General features: G+C 35.4%; 2 protein-coding genes across 2 annotated transcripts in view; one reads left to right on the plus strand and one right to left on the minus strand.

The window, feature by feature from the left end:
• LOC128990497 (F-box only protein 9) overlaps positions 1-13,270 on the plus strand; it is a 34,290-nt gene extending 21,020 nt beyond the window's left edge. Inside the window, exons 7-10 of the mRNA XM_054412871.1 lie at positions 1,415-1,603; positions 6,167-6,248; positions 7,006-7,149; positions 13,014-13,270. Of these exons, the coding sequence (XP_054268846.1) occupies positions 1,415-1,603; positions 6,167-6,248; positions 7,006-7,149; positions 13,014-13,205 (607 nt within the window). The 3' untranslated portion in view covers positions 13,206-13,270. The remainder of the gene's footprint in view (positions 1-1,414; positions 1,604-6,166; positions 6,249-7,005; positions 7,150-13,013) is intronic.
• Positions 13,271-13,775: 505 nt separating this feature from the next.
• On the minus strand, positions 13,776-17,332 carry LOC128991157 (leucine-rich repeat-containing protein 51-like). The gene is made up of 4 exons (XM_054413925.1): positions 17,298-17,332; positions 16,344-16,473; positions 15,234-15,445; positions 13,776-14,109 (listed from the first exon to the last, which is right to left on the minus strand). Exons 2-4 carry the CDS (start codon positions 16,429-16,431, stop codon positions 13,822-13,824), a joined length of 588 nt encoding a protein of 195 aa, XP_054269900.1. The 5' UTR covers positions 16,432-16,473; positions 17,298-17,332; the 3' UTR covers positions 13,776-13,821.
• Positions 17,333-17,349: the final 17 nt, after the last annotated feature.

Consider the following 17,349-nt stretch of genomic DNA (forward strand, 5'->3'; position numbering starts at 1 on the left):
AAGGCGGGGACACACTTGTCATACACTGTTCCGATCCTACTACGATCCGATTTGCGGGATTCCAGAGGGATCAGTGCGGAGGGGGTGAGCACACATGTCATATACGATTCCGACTCATCTCCGATTTCCTCCACCGGGTCGATCAACACTCGCCAGTCTGATTTGTAAACTACGTGCAGAAGGTGGTAAACATGTTCAAAAACTTTGGACTTCGGGATTCAGCCATGATGGCGGTTTGTCTAGATGAAGAGGAAGAATGTCAGACATCTCTGGAGGGCAGTGGAAAACGGAGAATTTGGGTCCATTCTGCATGGAATGAAAGTTAGGTTGTTTACTTAAGTGCCCATCTTATATATTAAACACATTGGGTTTTCTCTCTCGAGTTCGATTGGCTCTTCTACCCGTCCGATTTTCATGATCGAGGTCTCAAATTGAAGATATGCATGCACAGATTTCACATCAAGCATCGGCATATATTTATCTTAAACCAATATTCTTGAACATTAAGAATAAAGGTGATTTTTAAGAAACAACCCGTCCTGCATCCGACAAACGAATAGACTGCAGTGTCGGTGCGTGATCGGAGACAAAATCGGAGTAGGATCGGAGTATGACGTGACGCGTGTCGGAGAGGTGTAAACACCCGCGTTCAAAGTTAAGTAGGCTACCATTCCCCTCTCCGACAGTCGTACCACAGTATGATTGGAGTCGGATCGGAAGGGTGTATGACAAGTGTGTCCCCGCGCCTTAACAGCATTAACATATGTTTTGGCAGTTCCATTTAAGCAATGTTAAATATTGTTTATTTTCGGGCCGAAAACATCATTTGTTTATGTTTATGATCCATACCGGGTCTTTTCTAGTATTCGTGAGGTAAATCTTCTATCCTCACAAAGATCCTAATAGACTCCCCTATAAATTTATCATCTTTAAGGATCAGCTGAAGACAATTTTAAGTTATGTTGTTTGGTTACATAGTAGTTATATATCTTGTTATTTTGCTAGTTATAAAATTATAATAAATCTAAAACAACATAACCATAGAAAACCATTAATAGAGAATTAAAAAAATATTGTGGTGTCAATTGGTTGAAGGCAATAAGTAAGTTAACTTGTGTAAGAACAAGAACGCAGATTTGTTTGGGGTAATTTTATTTATAGTTTGAGCCTGCTCCAGGACTTTTCGATCCATTCTAACTAGTTTAAAAAATCTTGTGAAATAAGTCAAAAGTAGCAATAATAAAGAGCTCATTTATTGGGAAAAGACTTGCTCCCATATGTTTCTGCAAGTTTGTTATCATAAGATAAAAAAAGCTAGGTGAATTGGATATCAGACTGTGGTTATACTGATGGGGAAAATTGTTTATGAGAACACAAAGTCCAAACTAAACAGTAATATTCTGTATTGCAACAGGGTGTGGGGCATCAACTGTGGAGGTCTGTCGTCATACAAGACATGGAGGGAAATGTTCATATCTCGGCCTCGACTGCTGTACAATGGCTGCTACATCAGTAAGACAACGTACATCCGTAGCGGAGAGAACAGCTTCCAGGACCAGTTCTACAGGCCCTGGCATCTAGTGCAATACTACCGCTATATCAGGTAGAAATTTGCCTAAAACATTCATAACAGTGAGTCCAGCCAACTGGGAAACCATGGTATGTGGTTGCTTTTTTTGGTGTCAGTTAATGACTTGCCACTTCATATTGAGGGATCCTCAACCACAATGTTTGCGGATGACACTACTTTTTTAACTGTACATTCAAATTACAATAGTCTTAAGATAGCTGTAGATAAAACAATGGAACAAGCTGGTGTATGGTTTGGTGCTAATAACCTAGTTCTAAATGTAGACAAAACACAAATTCTTATTTGCCTAACAAAAAATAAGAATATAGGGTGTGAGGTAGGGAAAATGAGGCTGTAAAGACTCTAGGTGTGCTTATTGATAGTGATCTGTCCTGGTCTTCCCATGTTGATTATGTCTGTAAGAAGTTGTCTAGAGTTTTATTTTTATACTTATTAAATAATTTAAAAACTGTTGTAGGCCTACCTGATAAATATGTTAGAGTAGCCTATTTTGCTTTTTTTCAATCTGTTTTAAGTTATGGTTTGATTCTCTGGGGCAACAGTAGTTGTATTGAAGATGTTTTGTTACTGCAGAAGAAAGCCTTGCGAATAATACTAGATCTCCATTTAAAGCTCATTGTAGGCCTTTATTTACCAGCACTAAGATATTAACTGTAATTAATCTGTATATATTTGTATGTTTAGTTGATGTAAAAAGTAATTTAAGTAATTTAGTTGCTGGAAGGGATTGCCATGCGCATGACACAAGACATAACTCTTTGCTCCAAATTCCACAACATAGACTTAGTTTAAGTGCCAAGAACCATCCCATTTTGAGTTTAAATATGCTCAATATACTTCACCCTGAATCAAGACTTACCAGATTCTGTATTTATAGACTTTTCAACTGGTTAACTGTAAATCCTTTTTATCACAAGTATTTTGATTTAAAAAAATACAACTGTAATTTTTTAGTTAAAATCCGTATGCACTTTAGTTATAGTCTCATTGTACCTGTTTAGTTAAGTATATAACAAATTTTGACTTGGCCTATTTTATAAATGTTTATGGCAATAAAGAGATTTGATTTGATTTGTGAATATTGGTGACTGGGAAAAGTAGGGTGGATCATGTGAATTTGTATGGGACCAGGAAATATTTAATAATCACCAGTGTAGCCTTTGGTTGAGTGTCTACTCATTTATGGCATTCCACTGGTCTCACAAGTAGCTTGTAGTGAGAAAATCGCAATGACAGAAAATTATCTTCATGTTTCCATGATCGCCAAAGGGTCCGCGGAATTGGCTAACTCTGGAACTCGCTAACCCCATGTTAAACGCCCTATCTTCAAATTTGGTCGATGAGAGGAACTCGCTAACTTGTTCGGTTTCGGAATTGGCTAACTCCGGAACCCACTAACCCGCTCTAGAGCCGGGTTAGCGAATTCTGTCCTCGTACGGAAGTCGCTAACTCGGTCCCTCGGCGGAACTCGCTAACTCCCAATCAGAAGCCTCGCGGGCCGTCCAATGGGAGCCAAGCACGAAGATTTTTTGGCCAGTGTTGCCGAAAGTGTAGTACCTATGATCGTATCGGTACCATAATGTCGTATCCTACGAATGATTAGGAGTAAGAGGAAGGTAGTTGATAAAATAAATATATTTAGAAGTATGTTTAATATTATTCTTATGATTATTAGGGTGGAAAATGCATTATAGTCTTACCATAGAGACTAACCAACACAAGTAAACTTTACATCCCATTGTAAACTTTGAAGCTAATTTTTCGTGTCTAGTCAATGTCCGGTGACACTGATCGCTATTGTTTTTTAATCATAGAAAAAAGAACCTTATGAAAAATAAACTTGATGTTGGTTGTTCACCTTGCGTTTGCTTGAAACTCGTCCGATTTAAATAAATAAAAGCTTAATGAAAGCCGGTATTTCTCTTAAGGTTCTTGATCAAAATACCTATATAGGATTAGATAATTATAACTGGTGAAATACATCTTAAATTGAAGTAAGAATTTGAAAATGAAATTAATCAAATTATGTATTTGGTCGAGTAATACAGTAGGTAAATATATGCCGATGCTTGATGGCAAATCTGTGTGTGCGTACCTTCAATTTGAGACCTCAATCATAAAAATCGGTCTGGTAGAAGAGCCAAACAAACTCGGAAAAGAAAAACAAAAATTGTTAAATATATAAGATTGGGATGCAAAAAGATATTACTGTACATTTAATTTGGATCATTTACATGTAATGAAACATCTTTTTTCGTAGTCCGCCATTTTTCTTTTATTCGAATAAATATCATTTTGTGAACTTCTGCAAATAAAATAATTAAGTTCGTATTTTGTATACTGGGCTTGTAACCTTGAATGCTTATCCTTGATGGGCTATAATATTTGATTCTTTAAAGGCCTATTATATCTGTCGTGTGAGTGTTAACAATAGTTTGGTTCTTCTTAATATTTCTGTATTATCTCCGAAATAATTCCGAATCATAGTATTTGTAAACAAATGAAAATAGTTTCGATATTTTTATATAGCAGGCACATGATTTACCTAGGTACATTAATTAATAACGGAAATAAAAAACGTTAACAATGCATTACAATATTGCATCTTTACTGTAGCCAAGAAAAGGAATTTAAACTTTCTTGCATTACGTTGTTAGGAAACATATAATCTATTAACACAAATTGAAGCAGTGTTGTAATAGTCTATCCTATTCGAGGCAAATAACAAATAGACATTTAAAAAAGCTCCAGTAATTGCCGTAGACTTTATGCCTAGAATTTTGAGGATTACCTTACCGATATAACTTACACGTTAAACGTCATTACAGAAATACTTTGTAGTGGTAATATATTTTTAAATAGAGCTATTGAATTAAAATAAATATTGATCAATAGGCCTACATTATAAAGTGGTAATGTATTCATGGATTGCATTAAAAATTAGTCTATGCATAAATACAATTTGTAAATTTCTCTTACCATAGGCTATTAGTGTAGAACCCGGGTCATCCTCTTAATTTTGTTTAATTGATATTAATTTTACGTTTCTTAGTAGGCATACTTTTAAAAAGTCTGGAGTTTTTATGGTTCTAAATGGACCCAGGCGTTCTTGTTTGTTACCATTTTAATGGATGGTGACCATAGCTTACCTGCTGATCTTATCCAACAACAAAGCTACTGTCTAGATTGAGTAGCTCAGTATCGGGAAACGGGGAACCGAGAAATGGCTTGGTATAGTTTATTTCGATTGTGAAAGCAATATAAAGGAAACTTGACACTCAAATCAGGAAAATCCGTCAAGTTGCTGATTAAGAATCGTGAATTAAAATTACTCTGTCACGTTTTAATATAAGAATATTATATCTTCTCCTATTATGTACTAGTGGGGCTTAGGTGTACAATCTAAAAACTGTTTTAAAACATGTAACATTACTAAAACACATTTTAGAATTAGGAAACTATTTACTAGTAGGCCTACAAGGCTTTGGTTACAGCTATTCTATAAATTGATATGAAACGTAGTGTGTATGTCATATTTTTACAGGTAAGTTGGACGATTCAACGACAAACCTTTAATTTTAAATCTATGAATTAGTTATAAACGTTACGTTGGTTGATGACTGTATTATTTAATGGTTTTGGTTTATTACTACATTACGATTAAATTTGTTTTCCGTGTTGAAGAATTTGCGTGTATTTTAGCTTAATTTCGTAGAGGTTTAATTGTTTAGTACCAATTAAACTGAATGTTCAATATTTTTCATATTCTATTATTTTCCTATAATACTGATTGCATTTATATTTTTAGATCGAAATCATTAACATTTAAGCCTAATTGGCCGTTGTACAGTTAAATAAAAAAAAACACTTTTTTCATGATTTATTAATTGCCTTTCAATTACTTTGGACTAGTTAGCTGTTAAAAGTGGAATTGATAACAAAAAACAATAACATATACAGTGTTAGAGGTCTCCATTGGCACTCCCGTTTCGCTAACACTGTACTGTATCTTCATTGAAACTGACATTTTGAAATACGGCAGAGTACAATTATTTCTTTGTACAAGGTTGGCAACGCTCCATGCAATGGGCGCGGCCCGGTTAGCGACTTCCAGAGTTAGCGAATTCCGCCGCGAGACAAAATCGAGTTAGCAGGTTCCGGAGTTAGCCAATTCCTGACTGAGATGGTTAGCCAGTTCCAGAGTTAGCCAGTTCCGACACACGACCGAGTTAGCGAGTTCCAGAGTTAGCCAATTCCTACGTCTCTCGCCAAAGATACTCAAGAGTGTTGTCGGCGTTGTCGCTATTGTAGGAGCTATAACAATGTCGCCTTCAAGGTTCTTTTCCTTTTGTTTTGATACAACCTCATAATCAAGATTTGGAAAGTAGGTAGTTCAACAGGTAAAACTCCTAGGTATAGACTAATAAAAAAAACTTATCTTGGGGTTAATGGCGTGCCAATTTTTTTTTTCAAAGAAATTTCAGTCCCCTACAGAATTTTTGATGTTGATTAATTAGTTTGTTAATATACCACATACAGTACCATATAAGTTTATAAACTTAGTGGTTTTGGCAGGTTTTTCCCTGAAGGTTTGGTGCTAATGCTCACTACAGCTGAGGAGCCGATGTCTTGTCTCTCTTTGTTGAAGGCTCGCCAGGTAACATCCATTTGCTGATACATTTAGCAATTTATTAATTTCAATTTGTTCAATCATTGAAACCTTATTTACAATCACGAGTTTTAAAAAGGGATACAGGTTAGCTACCTTACCTGAGAAAATTAGATTATAACAGTCAGTTGGTTTTTCTTTAAAATATTTCATAATTTAGCGATGGATTAAAAATTCAGTGGTACTCATTACCACGATTCAATGTCGCCAGAGATATCAGTGATATGTTTATCCTAACTATTAAAAAATAGATTTGTTTAAATTGACTGGATCTTCTTAGTTCTTGAGCCAGTATCTTGGCTGTGGGTGTTTCACGGAATATTAATCAAACAATCAATCAAAATGCTTTATTCTCAAGTGCTTCTCAGTTCAAAACTGGTTTACAAAATTAATTATGTCAAACATCAAACAAACTATATAGATAGAAGAATATACAAAGAAAAACTTATACAAGGATGCTTTGTAAAACACTTTCATTTTCACCATGAATGCCGAGGTCAAAAGGCTTTTGAACTTAAACAAAAGGTTGTTGTAAATTGTTGGGCCAAGATAGGAGAACCCCCTATGTTCTATCTCTCCAAATTGACTTTTGGAAAGTGGAAGAAAGAGTCCTGTGTAGTGCCTTGTCGAGACAAGCAGAATCCACAAAAAAGGGGATGTTTCCCTTACAAGGCGACTCTAGACAAGACAAACTGTGGTATTTGACATTTGTACATTTAATAGTAATGTGTATTTTTGTAACCAGGCTCGCCACCCCGCAGTGATGATTGGTCACTATAGGCTATGTGATGATAGAGTAACCTTGACTGTACAAAAGCAAGAGACTGGCGGACCACAGAAGTACAAACAGAGGAGGAACAATAACACACAGGAACACACCTTCCATCTGGTAGGTCTACCAATCTTGTACATGCTTTATGGTCACTATCCCCTTATAACACACCTATTTATTTGAAGTATGTTATCACTTTCACAGTGGCGTAACTAGAACATGGCTTTGGGGGGGGGGGGGGGGATGGATGAGCTCAAAGTCTGCACCCATCCGAGGGGCCTGCCAGTAAAGAGGGGGGTCCGGAAAAATTAGAACTCCAAACTCGCGTTTTCAGGCTTTCTAAAGGTGTAATCACGTTCAAAAGAACTCAAAAAATCAACCCAATTGAGGCTGTCTCTGGCCGGTCAGATTTAGGAAATAGTATTTCTTGATAAGAAGTACCACTATCAGTAACACACGTGATTGTTTTTACCGGCCGCCTGCGTGATTCGCAGCTTATTACAGTTTCTCCACTTTAGAGTTTTAGAGCTTTAGACTTGGCTGACATACCCTCCCGACAGCCCTGACACTATAGGCTATTGGATAATCTTCATATACAGGGTGAGTTTTAAATAAGTTCCCCCCCCTACTTTTTTCTACATTTCTTAAGATATCAACTCCGGACCACGTCAGATCATTGTAGAGTAGAAAGTACTTCATTTTGACTGGGTATAAAATTTTGGCCGCCATCTTGGATTTGCCATATTGGATACAAAGTTTTTTTTTCAAATGTAAAGGTAGGATTGTGACCCATCGTTTCAAACAAACATTTTACGCTGAGTATGATGCTGCAATGCGTTTTTAAAAATCTTGATCCATTCTAAAGTTATGAGAAAATTTTATAACTTATTTTTAGCCCATTTTAACATTGTGTAGTTACAAACTCAGACTATAATCGTAAAATAGAGCTAGATAAAGATAAGTATACACCACCAGTCATTGTCAACCTATTTTCACTTGGTTATGATCACTTGGATACGATTATGGTCTTAGTTTGTAACTGCACAATGTTAAAATTGGCTAAAAATACAGTTTTAAACAGTACTCATAACTTTAGAACGGATCAAAATTTTTAAAAACGGATTGCAGCATCGTATTCAGGGTAAAAATCTAGTTTGAAACGATGGGTCACAACCCTACCTTTGCATTTGAAAAAAAAACTTTGTGTCCAATATGGCGGATCCAAGATGGCTGCCAAAATTTTATACCCAGTCAAAATGAAGTACTTACTACTCTACAATGATCTGACGTGGTCCGGAGTTGATATCTTAAGAAATGTAGAAAAAAGTAGGGGGGGGGAACTCATTTAAAACTCACCCTGTATAATACGTTAAGGCGATTTCTACGAAACACTACTCCTTCGTTAATAATGGATGGGTTTTTACAAACGATGTGTCAAAATTAAGTATTTTTTGTGTAGATGCCCTCTTTCACCAATTCCTGTAATAAAAGTCCTCGGACTTTGCCCTACAGACCATCAAAATCCCAATGTATTTCTTATAAAGAAAATTTACTAACCCAGCTGTTTAGTAAATCTTACTTCAGTAGTGGAATTTGTCAAGTGTCAAGAAAGTATTTAAAGTATAAAGTATATTTTGCGTCATGTGTACATGTTGTTAGTTCAATATAAACAAACAACACATGGCTTAATATAAAGCAAATATTGGGTTAGATAAAAATAAATATTAGAATTCAATAATATTTTCCGTAGATTTTTAAAACAGAATTAATTATTCTCTCCTGTATTCTCACCCCGTAGCGAAGCACAGGCAGAGCAACTAGTATAATACAAAATACCCAACATTACTAAATAACTTCAATATATTTCAAATTAACATGGCTCATTTAATATTTGTTACAAGTCAATACAAGTTTATTTTTGTTTTTGGTTCTTTGCTTAAATTAAGGCAAACTATCATATTAAAAAGACAACAGGACAGTTAACGTGTGATAGTTTCTGTAGATTACAAAACAAACTCAAGTTTTCTTGGTCTTTTTGTTATGTCATCTATAATTTCCGTATAACAGAACAGAACTAGAACTAGAATACAGAGTAACTAACCTAAAAGCTGTCTGGCGTCTGATTAGTGCATGCCTGCAGTTTTACCACTATCACTCTCCAAATTAACTCCTGCTGCCTGGGTGTATTAATTAAATAAACCTTTTAAAATTAGTTAGCTAATAATTAACGTATTAGATTAATAAAACCAAATCAAAACTAAATCATCAGTTTCAGTTATAATGCTGTGATAAAAATATTTAATTTTAATTTTAGGGTTCTGGGGGGGGGGGATTATATCCTCCTCATCCCCCCCCCCCACAGTTATGCCACCACACTTTCAGATCTATTCAAACAAACTTAAAATAAACTGATGTAATGGATAAAGGTAAATTCAAAGATACGACACAAAATGATCATTTTTTTTAAACCAACAAGATTTTTTTCCTGGCACAAGAAAGATTGGAAATATCTCAAAAGCAGTATAGTGTCAAGTTGATTAACACGTTCGCTACTGCAATAGTACGAAATTTTTCATTAACATAGACCAGCGACGCACATATGCGACGGCCAGTTTCCACCCATAGACTGCCGTCGCATATTTGCGTCGGGGTTCTAATGTTATTAAAATGCTTATATCTTTGTAACGGTCTATTTGAAGGCACTGAATTCCCTGCAGTGGTCTACAGAGATGTCTGACGTACAACTGCGTTGCTTGGTCTGTGGATATGATGATTGGTGACGTCATATGATAGTTGGAAAAACGGGTCCGCGGAATTGGCTAACTCTGGAACTCGCTAACCCCATGTTAAATGCCCTATCTTCAAATTTGGTCGATGAGAGGAACTCGCTAACTTGTTCGGTTTCGGAATTGGCTAACTCCGGAACCCGCTATCCCGCTCTAGAGCCGGGTTAGCGAATTCCGTCCTCGTACGGAAGTCGCTAACTCGGTCCCTCGGCAGAACTCGCTAACTCCCAATCAGAGGCCTCGCGGGCCGTCCAATGGGAGCCAAGCACGAATATTTTTGGCCAGTGTTGCCGAAAGTGTAGTACCTGTATCGTATCGGCACCATAATGTCGTATCCTACGCTTAATTAGGAGTAAGATCAACGTAGTCGATAAAATAAATATATTTTGAAGTATGTTTAACCACAGAGAAGTTCTTATGATTATTAGGGTGGAAAATGCATTATAGTCTTACCATAGACTAACCAACACAAGTAAACTTTACATCCCATTGTAAACTTTGAAGCTCGTTTTTCGTGTCTAGTTCATGTCCGGTGACACTGATCGCTAGTGTCGACAAAATTGTGTTTCGATTATTTTATAGTTAACTTCATGATTTGTTCCTTACTGTTTGGTTATATAACTAGGGGACGTGTTATTAGTTGTGATTAGAACGTTTTATTTGGTTAAACGAGGTTTTAAATTACTGAAAACAAGAAACAATTGTAAACCAAACACGACCTCTAAAGACAGTACACCGGACAGAACTAACAATACAACTGTCTTCAGATCATCCATAAGGATGAGAAATGTACTAATATAAGGGAGTATGTTTTATATGTGGGTTTCTTACTTAAATAGTAGCTTATTGGTATGAAAAAGATAAAAATACACATTTAATTTGGATCTATTACATGTTATGAAATATCTATTTTCGTAGTCCGCCATTTATTTCTTTTATTCGAATAAATACCATTTTGTGAACTTCTGCAAATAAAATTTTTGAGTTCGTATTTTATATACTGGGCTTGTAGTAACCTTAAATCATAAATCATAATAAAATTTACACGTTAAACGTCATTACAGAATTACATTGTAGTGGTTATGTATTTTTAAATAGAGCTATTGAATTTAAATAAATATTTATCAATACATTATAAAGTGGTAGGCCTAATGTATTCATGGATTGCATTAAAAGTTAGTCTATGCATAAATACAACTTGTAAATTTCTTTTATCGTAGGCTATTAGTGTAGAACCCGGGTCATCCTCTTAATTTTGTTGAATTAATATTAATTTTACTTCTTTCAGTAGGCTTACTTTTTAAAAGTCTGGAGTTTTTTTCCAGGCTGATTCTATCTTATCCAAAAACAAAGCTATTGTCTATTGTGTAGCTCAGTACTGGGGAATGGTGAACCGAGCAATGGCTTGGTATAGTTTATATCGTTTGTGAAAGCAATATAAAGGAAACCCAACACTCAAATCAGGAAAATCCGTCAATTAGTTTATTAAAAATCGTGAATTAAAATAACCCTGTCACGTTTTATTATATGAATATTATATCTTCTCCTATTTTTTACTAGTGGTGCTTAGGTGTACAATCTAAAAACTGTTTTGAAACATGTAACATTATTGCTAAAAAATTCAACACATTTTAGAATTAGGCAACTATTTACTAGTAGGTCTACAATGCTTTGGTTCAAACTATTAGGCCTAGATAAAAACTTAGTCTATGTCATCATATTTGTACACGTAAGTTGGACGGTTCAATGACGAACATTTAATTTAAAATCTATGAATTAATTATGAAAGTTACGATGGTTGATGACTGTATTAATTAATGGTTTTGGTTTATTACGACATTACAATTAAATCTGTTTTCCGTGTTTAAGAACTTGCGTGTATTTTAGCTTATTTTCGTAGAGGTTTAATTATTTATTACCAATAAACTAAATTTTGAATATTTTTCATATTCTATTATTTTCTTTTATACTGATGGCATTTATATTTAAGATCGAAATCATAAACATTTAACTGGCCATTGTACAGTTTAATAAAAAACACTTTTTCATGATTTTTTAATTGTCTTTTAATTACTTTGGGCTAGTTATCTGTTAAAAGTGGAATTGATAAAAAAAAAAATTACATTTACTGTATCTTTATAGACACTGACATTTTGAAATACGGCAGTGTACGATTATTTTGTCGTACAAGGTTGGCAACGCTCCGAGCAGTGGGCGCGGCCGGGTTAGCGACTTCCAGAGTTAGCGAATTCCGCCGCGAGACAAAATCGAGTTAGCGGGTTCCGGAGTTAGCCAATTCCTGACTGAGACGGTTAGCCAGTTCCAGAGTTAGCCAGTTCCGCCACACGACCGAGTTAGCGAGTTCCTGAGTTAGCCAATTCCTACGTCTCGGAAAAACTTGTCTTTACTTTTCTGCATCACTGTATGTATGTATGCTGCATTATCCTATGTAGCCTTTATATTTGTTCAGTTATAAACTGTTCTTGAATAATCTGTTTTTGACTTACTTTCACCTCAAAAATTAACTGTCGCATATATTGGGCGTTTGGTCTATTTCAAGAAAACTATGATAATTTTCACTATTGTCTTTGCTGTAGACCGGGCTTCGCAAATATGCGACATTACAAAAGGTTATAAAAAATACAAAAAAACAAGAATAAATTATTTACAAAAACGATTGTAGCGTATTACAATGTAAACGATCTCTGTTTTACAGGTTTTCGCCCGTGGTCTGTGTGTACTGTTAACCAAGTGACAGCCGGTCTATGTGTAAGATTCAAATGTATACCTCAGTCTGTGGCAATGACCTCGGTGTCGGATGTATGCGACGCTCAGTAGCAAACGTGTTAACCATATCAATGTATGTCAAGCCCTTGAGTGTTTGGAATGAAAGAAAGCCCAAATGATCAAGCCCCAGAAAAAAACCATCAAAAAGCTACTGATATTTTTTGGTACCGGACCTGGGACCTTCTGATTTAAATGCAAGCATTATAACCACTCAGTTTAAACCCCAGCTTTTGTTAAAAAGTATTCACCGCAAGTATTGAAGACACATTGCAATCAATTAAATTAAAAAATTTGATTTCCGTAGCTTTTAAATAGTTAAATCATACCTTTTCAAAACACGTACACATTGACTTTTGCATTCATCCTGATAAATCTTGAATTTGTTTACTATTAGTTTTCCCTTTGCAGGAGTTTGAGATAGTCCCAAGGCGCTCTAAGAACCACGGACAGCTAAGATGGCGTTGCTACTCAGTGTTCACCAAGAATAGAGATGGCCACGAGACATCGTCCACGTTTGAGGTTGTCGGCTCCCGTTTCCCTTCCCTTTGGTTCTCTAGAGTCAAGAGTTACACGGCAGAAGCTGATTACCCTCTTATGTAAAGTTATATTTTTCTCAGATACTAAAGCTATATTTAACTATAGAATAAAGTCGTTGTAAGGACCAATGTTTTGTACTCTTTGGTGTTACTTTCCCGTTCCTTTATGAACATTAGTAGCAGAAATGTGCTTCACTTAATTTCTTTTGAATTATTATTCAACTTACTGCAGAAAAATTAGTACCCTTTTTTATGTGTCTTTTAACATCTTATCATTAGGTGTTCTTCATGGTTTTAAAAACATTTCCTAAGACCAAATTGGAATTGAATTATTGTTGAATTGTTGGGTATCATCCAATGATGATGTTGGTCTTCCCTTAGTTAATCGGTTGAGGAAAGTTGATGCAAAGCCTAGAGCTAAAGTTGAGATTGGAGGGACGAACCTACCTGCAAACTTGTCCTGTGTTTTATGTTCTTTTGCACAACCTATACACAATTATTTAAAGATGTATAGGATGAGAAGAAAACAGACCATCCAAGAACGAATAAGAGAAGTTCATAGAAGTCCATAGCAAAAACCTTTCTCAAAAGAAATAAATACCAAAAGTCAAGCAATAATTAATTTTATCCATAATATTTTTGTCCATTCCTTCCTCCATGTGTACCAGTGGCAATCAGAATCAATCCTTGGGCAGAGACTTTTTCTTTCCTCTAACAATATCTTGGTGCCACTGAGGAGGTTTTCCTAGACGCTCAGATCTTACGACTCGTACAAAATCCAGACTAGTAAGCTGAGGTAGTAGATGGAGTACTGTCGTGCGATATTGTGGCAGGGAATCCATAGGGTTGCCATGGAGAGTGAGTGAACGGAGCTCCTGAAGTGGTTGAAGTTGAGTCACCACTTCCAGGTTGTAAATTACATTACCATGTAAATAAAGAATCTTCAGGTTCTTGAAGTGCAGGATTTGCTGAAAATTGTTAGTAAAATCGTTGACTAAGGACACAACTAGACAATACATTCCCATGTTAAATTTGAAGCAGTAAGATCCTAGTTGAATCGACCCAATGACAGAGTGTGCTGATGTAAATTACCGATTCCTGATGTGTCTTGTGTCCTTGGAGGCTAGCGGCCATCTTGGATAATTTCAAACATCTGCTGAAGAGTTAATTTTCATCCAAAATAGTTTTTCAAACACCAAAGTGATTATAATCTTTGTTATTTTGAATTGATTTCCAAGGGATTTCATGGAAACCAACGGCCACTTGGATTTGCCTGCCATAAGAGCAATGTTAATTTTGATCTTTTTAAACAGCCGCTGAAAAGTTATTTACAGTACCATCTCAAAATATATTTTCAAATACAAAGGTGATTGTAATTTAAATATCTAGTATACTGTGTAGTTAAAAATGTTCTTTGTATTTTTAAAATTGTTTTATGAGTTAGAATGTCTAGGCTCCAAGGACTCTTAACCACACCAAACTGAAAGGACAACTTACTGTATAGGTTATCTCCAGCATATTGTATGCCACATCAACAAAAACAAAGAGGGAAAATAGAATCCTATTTTTGAAAGACATGTTTTTAGGTGAGGTTTATTATACTGTATTGATCAGCTTGTGGGCTTCACTCACCTTAATTTGTTAGTCCAGGACTCGTCAAAATTTAATACACGAAGACACAAGGACGATTTTTTTATGTACGTGTATGTGTATGTTGTGTGTCTTCGTGTATTAAATTTTGACAAGTCCTGGATTAACAAATTAAGGTGAGTGAAGCCCACAAGCTGATCAATACAGAAAATAGAATGTCAGATTCTTGCACTTTCTGTTAGGGCCTCATTCAACTTTTTTTTTTATTAGTCAGAGCTTTAATATTAAGTTACTTTTATGATCGTAATTTCTGCTGGAGCAGCTTATTGTTTCTCATAAATCATAGATTGTTATACTTAAGATGAGTAGACATATATGCAGCTAATATACGGTACACTATATGAGTTCACAAAGTGTTTTCAGGAGTTCTGCTAAGTGTCTTTAAAATTGAATTATCTTTAATAAATTTTACTTTAAAATTATTATGTGTTGTATACATTACCACATCGATATCGTATATCTTGTTGTAAGAAAGGTCGAGCCAAACAAGATTGATTGGAGCAACAAGAAGCAGATTCAAGATGGCTGCCGCATCTCTAGTAGTCTGTAGCTTATTGTTGCCTAACCACACAGCTGCAGCATTGTACTTGCCATCTTCTCCAACTTTTGGACCAGTACCCAGCCGATTCTTACTTGGTTTTTGGGTAAAAATGTCTGAAGACAACATTTTTAATATTTTTATTATTGTGGTTTACTTTTCCTGAAGTTAAACTTTCCACAAAATATAGCTGAACTTTCAACTCTCTTAACCTCTTAGCTCACTCAGTTACCAGAACCCTATTACTGGTACCAAAGATTTATTACTAAAATATCATGGTTATTTTACCACACACAATAGTAATCTAAAGAGATTGACAGGTAAATCACCACACAAAACATAAAAAATACAGACTAACTCATAACTAATTCAAAACAGCTAGAAAACAGCAAACATCCATCTGAAATATTTGTATCATTATAAAATAAAATTGTATATATGCTCTCTGCAAATAAATATATGAAATGGAGAATACAATATCAATTTTTTAGGATGGGGACGCCACTATTTTAACCCAAGGATGAGTGGCGCGATCTTGTAGTCTATAGTCTAGTAGTGTTAATGAATAAGGCCGACATATTTCTTGGACACAGCTGTTAATTAATAGACCATACAGCTAATGGCAACTAAGGGACCTACAGTTTATGGTGGAATCCAAACCACATTTTTGCCTTGGAATTAAGGAATTGGTCTAATTATCAGGATAGTACTGCAGATAGTTGTAGTACTCACTAGTGCGGACGTTAATCCACACCAGGGAGGATCACATCCACAGTGTATGCCTATAAATATCCACAATTCGTGACCTCCTATATGCTGGATTATAAGTCAACGCCACCATCCCAGTCTATTAAAGAGTGAATCATTTCTATCAGTTAAAACTGAAACTAGAGTTTTTGTGATGCGACAATTACTGGGGTTGATTAAATTGAAATAGGAAATGAAAACTATTCACACTATTATTTCTTTATTTATTACAATCTATTAATATTCTGTCATAATGTTAAAACTTACCAGTTTCGTCAGCTATTTGTTTAAATGAAAAGTCAAGAGGAGGAACTGCCCAAGATACTTTAGAGTGTTCTTCAGTAGGTTCTGCCATGAGGAAATAGATGCTCAATTTGGGCCAAATAGAATCAAATTCCTGTTTTTATTTCAGATGTCATTATTTTAGTAGGTAAAAATAGTACCTAACCAACATATACAATACTTGGAAGTTTATTTACATTTCTTGAGCAAATAACATAAAAGTTTAATTGATAAACGTATAATAGTTTCATTCTCAATTTTTGGTTTGGTACTTTCGTATTATACGGAGGCCACCCTTATATAGCGTGCTGCGGCGGTTATGTTAGGTTGGGTTACGATACTTGCTGTTTAGGTAACGATACCAGATAAGTCATACTTTCAATCCCCTCCAAGTAAGCCAAGGTCAGGTCATTGACCAGCAGAGTGTGCACGTCACCTGTCAGGCCTGTATCTGGGTCAGTCCTGAGTGATGACTCATCTGGTATCGTTTGATTCATAAAGAAACGAGGAAAGTCCTACAAGCATATTTATGATATAACCCAACCTAACATAACCGCCCTAGCACGCTGGATACCTACTTGGCGGATTATTTGTGGCAGCTACCGGTGGGGGACGCATTCAACTCAATCCTTGCCAACATCGCTGCCTTCTGGGAGGCAGAACTCAAAGGCCGCTAATCGTAATCATGTCAGTTTCAGACAGTAAGTCAATTTAAGTATGTTTTTTCCAATTATGTAGTTATTTTTGGTCTCCGGTAAAAAAATCCCTCTAAAATAAGTGGCTTCCATATAATACGAAAGTACCTTTGGTTTTGCTATCAATTTTCAATTTTAAATTCAAATGATTTGTATATTTTATTATGAATATTCAAAATTAAAAACTTGACTTTTACAATCTGGACTAGACAGAAAATACTAATAGATGAATATAAATACTTACATAGTTTATACCAAAAATTTTTAGCCTTAAATTTTGCAATCAGTTGTCATAG

This window comes from Macrosteles quadrilineatus, unplaced genomic scaffold, assembly GCF_028750875.1.
Source record: "Macrosteles quadrilineatus isolate MER2022 unplaced genomic scaffold, UCM_ALF_1.0 Scaffold_3__2_contigs__length_128488019, whole genome shotgun sequence".
Taxonomy (NCBI): Eukaryota; Metazoa; Arthropoda; class Insecta; order Hemiptera; family Cicadellidae; genus Macrosteles; species Macrosteles quadrilineatus.

Bases quoted from the DNA above. Each gene is read 5' to 3' on its own strand.
- LOC128991157 (XM_054413925.1), bottom strand. From the start codon at position 16,431: ATGGCAGAACCTACTGAAGAACACTCTAAAGTATCTTGGGCAGTTCCT. The intron at 15,446-16,343 runs GTAAGTTTTAAC...TGTTGTCTTCAG, and splicing joins ACAAATAGCTGACGAAACTG to ACATTTTTACCCAAAAACCA. The intron at 14,110-15,233 runs GTAATGTATACA...AACAATTTTCAG, and splicing joins AGATATACGATATCGATGTG to CAAATCCTGCACTTCAAGAA.